A 6398-nucleotide genomic window follows, 5' to 3' on the forward strand; every position below is an offset into this window, starting at 1 on the left:
TAATTGTTGTTTCATCTCTTTTAAACAGGTTTATACAAGTCTCTTAGAAAGAAACACAATAAGAAACTACAATGTTCATTCAATCAGTGTCTCAAAAGATGGGGAAACATTTATTAAATGCATGATTTACGGAAAGAAACCCCATGGATTTTGCCAATTACCTGCAACGATTTCTTTGGAGTGCGGAAGGACAAGAAAAAATCTAAACTATTCCACACATTTGATTATTTCATTGGTTTTTATTAGATTTGTAACATGTTAAGCATAGAAGTGTCCATGGAAAGATGGATTTTAAATACATAAATAAAATGAAACTGACTTCAAATATTTAGTGCGCAGATACATTGTTTCCTATCACTGTATGGTCCAAACACCATTATATTGATAAGTTGGTCCCTTGGTGCACTACAGGGAGTAGTCCCCATCTTGGGAGTGGACAGTATGCTATAACAGAGTCCCATCCGCGAGTCAGTTAGGAGTAAGGGTTTTGAAACAAAAACCAGTCAACTTAAAAAAAAAACAAGTTGCATCTCCTCCATTTCACATTCATGAAGCTGATTCTTGTCTTTTTTCCTCTTCAATTGCTGAAACAAAAAGAAGCCAACCTTTTAGCAAAACCTATGCAATCTAATTTCAGCTGCCTAAGCCGGGTTTCTGTAACAATAACCTTCCAAGTAAACTACGATACTACATTTCGATTTTGACATAGTTCATAACTTGTTATTAAACCAGGCATTAAAAGTATGCTGCTTTATTAAACAACGATTTCACTATTTCGTGCCAAATGTTAGTAATTTATAATTATCCTTCACAATAGTACCGTACAGGCGTGGTCCGCAGTCTGAATGCTGCCTCCAGCTTTGACATACTCACTCTCTTTTGTTGGCAGAGGATTTTTCTCTTTGGTTTCTGTCTTCTTCAGTTTTTTCTTATCAAATTGTATGATCTCGCAAAGACTTGGTTTGTCTGACATGGCGTCTGCTGCAATAGAAAGTCACTATCAAACACTGTACAGAGCAATGCGGCATATAAAGTCACTTATTCCTTTCTGTTGCGTACAGAACACACACTAGAACAGAGTCTGATCGATGAATAATACGGTCCTTTTGTACAGAAATCAGCAAAAGTGACCGTGATATGAATGATCAACCAAGTACAGAATAAAACTGCAACGAAAACTACCAGGGTTTAGCAGCCTTGCATAAAAACATAAACTTAAAAATTATGTTTTGCTAATGTCCTTTCATTTGGCTTTTTTGGAATTTACGTCCTTCCTAAAATTGGATTAAGATCATGCTAATCCTACATTCCTCTGTTTAGCATTGTTGTCAATGGGAGCCGCCCTGCATTAATTCAGGCACAGACTTTTGCTGTTATTGTTTTCGAAAATAGAATTTAAGGGGTTTAGATGGTTGCATTTCATATAACTCTGATTTGAAATGAAAGTGTAACAATGAAACCTTCCAATACCCAGAATTTGAAATTAAATTGTATTGTTCTAAGTACATAAATTGCCAATATTTGCAATTTTATTTAATTTTCAACCCTTTAACGATTCGTCACGAAGATTTATCCAGCCTTGGTCTAAATAAACTAACACCTTCATCTGTTATTAATTTGAATAAAGGATATGATTGCTCAGCAAACCTGCTAAAATCGCGAACATAACAGATCTTAAATCCAAATATTTACAAAATCAGAAAATATTTGAATGTTCTGGTATCCAAATGTGAAGGAATGAGTTTTTTTTGTTTTAAACAGCGATCGTAGGAGTATTACTTACCGTTATCTTTGTCCCACTCTAGGAAAGATTCAGATACAATTCTCTATCTGCACTGCCTGGGCGTGGATTAAAAAGCGCAGAGCTCCGCGTGATTAGCATAAATATCTGACAGAACAAGGACCGCCTTTCCGGAAATCAAGCGTGCAGCAAATAGCATTGCAGTGTTGCTGGAACAGGCGGTGAGCATCAGCAGAAAACTGATGCAAAGCTGAGGTCTGAGAAGCCATTTCTCATGATTCAGGGCGCGAATGAAGTGCACTGTTGGAGATTTGTACTAATGATGTACAAGTGAATGGGGCATTGTCCTCTCCCAGAGATGGGAAGAAAGGTACCTTTGCATTAACATCCTCGCATTCACGGAACGACAAACAGCCGTGAATAACACACTAGAAACAGGGAGGATACTCCATTAAAAATACACATTTTATTCCTAGGGAGATAGAAGGACCGAATATTATTTTCAGTGCAATTCACATTATAACGACATTTTCTCGTCTTGTTGATTTTAGGCAGGAGCACTCAACGTTTGCCTGAACACATGTTGAAAAGAATACTTGATCGCACTTTATAAAGAGCCAACCGAACGTTGTGCCGATTCCAGTCAGGATGATTCCCAAAACAATGGTCCAGACTTTCAATCGATAAGCTCCAAGAGAACGTGTAGCTATCAGTGTTACTAACAGAGGACCTACAAATGACGGGAAAAAGTGACAAAGGCTTAGTTTCATTTTCAAATAACCAAGTCCCCTCGTACACAATTCTATTGAGTAGAATTGGCTGTACATATTCTGAAGGATTCTTTTTCAATTCAAATAAATAACGAGCTACCGGGGTGGGAGGTAACTACATTATAGTTAACAAACTAACACTGATAACAATACTTCCCTGAAAATGAGACAAGATGATATTTATGTGAATGCAAAGTCAGCTTGTAATTTTTTTTGTAAAAAGTATTCCAGTTTCTTACAGGCTATTAGACCAACCAATACAATATTAGCAAGGTAACCTTAAAAAATCATTTTGCAAGCTCCCCACTTCAGCTTGAAATCAAACGTGAACATTTTCCATTTTTAGTCGTTGCCCATCACAAAACACAAAGCTGTGTAAAAGTGATACCTTATGTTTTTGTCAACCTGATGCTTACATAGTGGTTGGTGGTGCAGTGTATGAATTGTTTTTGGGGAAAAGCTTTCTATTTCTTAGCATTACTTGAACACATAACTATTTACACTGAAATGAACTTCTAGAAGAGGTTTAATATGTAAACTATGTTCACAATTTCCCATTCAACAAAAGAATGTGCATTTGTCATGGCAATTGTTGGCGAAGACTTCCCTAACGCTCCTGTGTGGTGGCTGCATGACTGCTGCAGAACTAAAGGGTTCAATGCAACGCACGTGAAAAGTACGGAGGATTACATAGGATATACAGCACAGAAATGAGTCAGTTAAGCTCAACGAGTTAACTCCAGTGTTCCGCCTGCACTTGAATATTGTTCCCATTGGTTTTAATCTAAATCTACCCTTTTCCCTCAAAAACTTGTTTTACTTTCCATTAAATGCACCTTTGTTATTCACTTCAACCACAGCTTGTTGTAGCAAGTTCTAAATTCTTACCACTCTTTGGACAAACAGTTTATTTTGAATGCCCTATTGGATTTCTTGATGAATTTCTTGAAATTTTAGCCTCAAGTGATAACTGTGGAGCAGCTGGAACTGTACTTTTACTCTGGAAAAGCTACTGGGCATGAGTGAAAGCAATCAGGTCATAGTCAAGTCAGATCACATAGATCTGGACCTGGGCATGTACGACTCCATTATCTGTTTGTAATTAATTATGATCAATAAAGTCTGTTACTTTTCACACACAAAAGTGTAGACCTCACTACATGGCAGCAATAGTGTCATGACTCACAGAACTCCAGTAAGACCCTGATGCACAGCCAATCATAGTATGCCACAAGACCAGTCTAGTGATCCAAAATCAATGGTGTAGAAAATACCTGAAGTGAAGCCCAGTAGTGGTAGAAACTGGGAAGTGACAGTTTGAGGCATATCTCGGCAATGAACCATGGAACAGGAAACCCTGCACAGAAACTGAAGATAGAATGGGAGAATGCCCATGGCAGAACATGCATTTACAACAGGCAATACTACCAAAAATGTGTACTCCAGGACTGCCACATCCCTAACCAAGCTGTTCCAGTACAGCTGCAAAACTGATATTGATCTGACAATGTGAAAAATTGCCCAGGTATATTCTGTACACAAAAAGCAGATCAAATCCAACCCACCCAAATACTGCTGCATTAATCTATTCTCAATTATCCGTGAAGTGATGGAAGGCGTCATCAGCAGCACTTGCTTAGCAATAACCTGCTCACTGATACCCAGTTTGGATTTTGCCAGGGCCTCTCAGTGTCTGGCCTCATTTAGCCTCGGTTCAAACACTGGTCAAAAGAGGTGAATTCCAGAGGTGAGATGAGAGTGAATATCCTTGACATCAAAGCTGTATTTGACTGAATGTGGCATCAAGGAGACAATGGGAATCAGGGGGAAATCTCTCTGCTGGCTGCAGTCATATTTCACATATAGGAAGATAGTTGTGGTAGTTGTGACTCAGTCATCTCAGTTCCTGGACATCTCTGCAGGAGTTTCTCAGGGTAGCGTCCTCAGTCCAACCATCCTCAGCTGCTTCATCAATGACCTTACCTCCATCATAAGTCAGAAAAGGGGATATTCATCGGGCACTTGCACAAAGCCACGAAAAAGTGTTAAAACAATTGGAATAATGTGATTGCCATAGCCCACATTGAAAATACCTCAACGATAAAAGAAAATGCCTAAGCCCCACTGGATCTACATGAATGTTCAGACTGCCCTGATTGAGCTTTGTATTGGGTAAACTGGTGCTGACAGTCACAGTAAACCTCAACAAAGAAGCTAAACAAGGGCCATGTCAGTGTATTATTTTACATGATCAGTGGCAGTGCTGACACCAGTCTTGCCAGACAAGGTATTGAGAAGAAACTACAAAATATGACTTATAGTTAAAGCATTCAACTCCTATTTCAGTTTCACTTTAAGAAGAAAGCCCATTTTAGACTGGAAGTTTAGTTGATATAACAAGGGTTATGCGAAAACACTGATTCCATTATGAATGATTATACCACCTCACGTACGATTGCAAACAAGGAAACACTGTAATGGAGGCACAGGATGAAATTACATTAAAAAAGTTAGTGCAGTATGTCAGGTAGACTGAACTTCACAAACAAAAGGTTATTTTTATCTGAGTAGCCAGAGAATATTTTTGGAGTCAGACTGTTGACTTCAACTCAGTCCGGTTTATCAATCAGAAAGCTCCTAACAGACCAACAAGACAAGAACCACAATGGGGGTATGGCAATAGTTCTGTCACTGCTTCTTGTCTAAATTGTGGCAGGAAAAGTCCACATCAATGACAGAACTGTACCATCATAGATACTGAGTGACATGTATGGCATAGGTCAGGCCATTTTCAGGTGGTTTGCTGAAGCAGCAACAGGAGTTCACAGCCTACATTTTGAAAGTTAAATGTCAGACCTTTTGGGCCTGCAGCAATTCAGGAAATAGATGTCCCAAATGAACAAGATGAACAAAATGTGCTCTTCTTGGGTAAAGTGATAGTCCTGCAAGATTAATTTTGGTATGCAGAGATTAAAGTGAATGGCAAAATAAACTAGTTTGAAATTGGATACAGAAGCAGGCATTATGATCCTTTTGCAGGCTGTCATGGTGGAGACCAGAAATCCTGAGACTGTGTTCTGTTAACCTTTGGCGCCTGAGAAGTACAAAAATTAGAGTAAGACCTTAGTATGTAATTCCTAATCATAAAGATTCTTTATTAAGCAGGGCTACTTTGTCAGTTAGCACTCACCAAAAACCCTTAAAATTATGCTTAAAGTTAGGACTTAAGATGAAGGGCAGGAGGTTTAGAGGGGATTTGAAGAAAAATTTTTTCACCCGAAGTGTGAAGAATCTGGATGCATGGCCTAGCAGAGGTGGGAAACCTGACAACCTTTAGAGAGTACATAGATGAGCAATTGACGTTAAAACGTTTAACGCTCTGGGCTAAGTGCTGGCTAGTGGGATTCATGTAGATAGGTTGGCACAGACACAATGGACTGTGAAATAACTCCACAGAGACTGTTATCCCATCACCAAGTCACCCTTTATTTACACATGCATAGTATTTGACCTCATTACAATCACTTCATCCCTCCCCCTCTAGGTCTGGTGATGTAGACCTGTTGTTTTTCATGTAGACTCTCCTAGTGCATTGTTGCACCGGGTCCAGTTCCTCTGACTCAGCCTCAGATACGGATGGCGTGTACCAGACTGTAGCCTGCCTCTTGCACCCGGAGCATTTCGGAAGAAATTAATCCTCTTCTTCAAGTGGTAAAGGCATCAAGGCTGCAATATCCACCGTGCCTATCTCAGACTTCAAGGTTTTTTTTGGACACCAGATGGACAGGGAGAACCCAAAGGTTCCAACAGCATTTGATGGCACGGTGGCTCAGCGGTTAGCATTGCTGCCTCACAGTGCAAGGGACCCGGGTCCAATTCCAGCCTCA

General features: G+C 39.4%; 1 protein-coding gene across 2 annotated transcripts; it reads right to left on the reverse strand.

Annotated features, from left to right (window-relative positions):
* Positions 1-232: 232 nt before the first annotated feature.
* Positions 233-1863, reverse strand: LOC109929116 (thymosin beta-11-like). Of its 2 annotated transcripts, none has more exons than XM_020528907.2 (3): positions 1784-1863; positions 874-981; positions 233-584 (listed from the first exon to the last, which is right to left on the reverse strand). In XM_020528907.2, exons 2-3 carry the CDS (start codon positions 971-973, stop codon positions 547-549), a joined length of 138 nt encoding a protein of 45 aa, XP_020384496.1. In that variant the 5' UTR covers positions 974-981; positions 1784-1863; the 3' UTR covers positions 233-546. The 2 variants fall into 2 exon arrangements, with proteins under 2 accessions (XP_020384496.1, XP_020384497.1); XM_020528908.2 differs by having other exon boundaries at positions 874-978; positions 1784-1840.
* Between the last annotated feature and the right edge of the window lie 4535 nt (positions 1864-6398).

Source organism: Rhincodon typus, chromosome 12 (genome assembly GCF_021869965.1).
Source record: "Rhincodon typus isolate 14 chromosome 12, sRhiTyp1.1, whole genome shotgun sequence".
Lineage (NCBI taxonomy): Eukaryota > Metazoa > Chordata > Chondrichthyes > Orectolobiformes > Rhincodontidae > Rhincodon > Rhincodon typus.

Excerpts from the sequence above, each read along its gene's own strand:
- LOC109929116 (XM_020528907.2), bottom strand. The coding sequence starts at position 973 with ATGTCAGACAAACCAAGTCTTTGCGAGATCATACAATTTGATAAGAAA. Across the intron at positions 585-873 it reads TCCTCTGCCAACAAAAGAGA|CAATTGAAGAGGAAAAAAGA; the intron begins GTGAGTATGTCA and ends TTTTTGTTTCAG.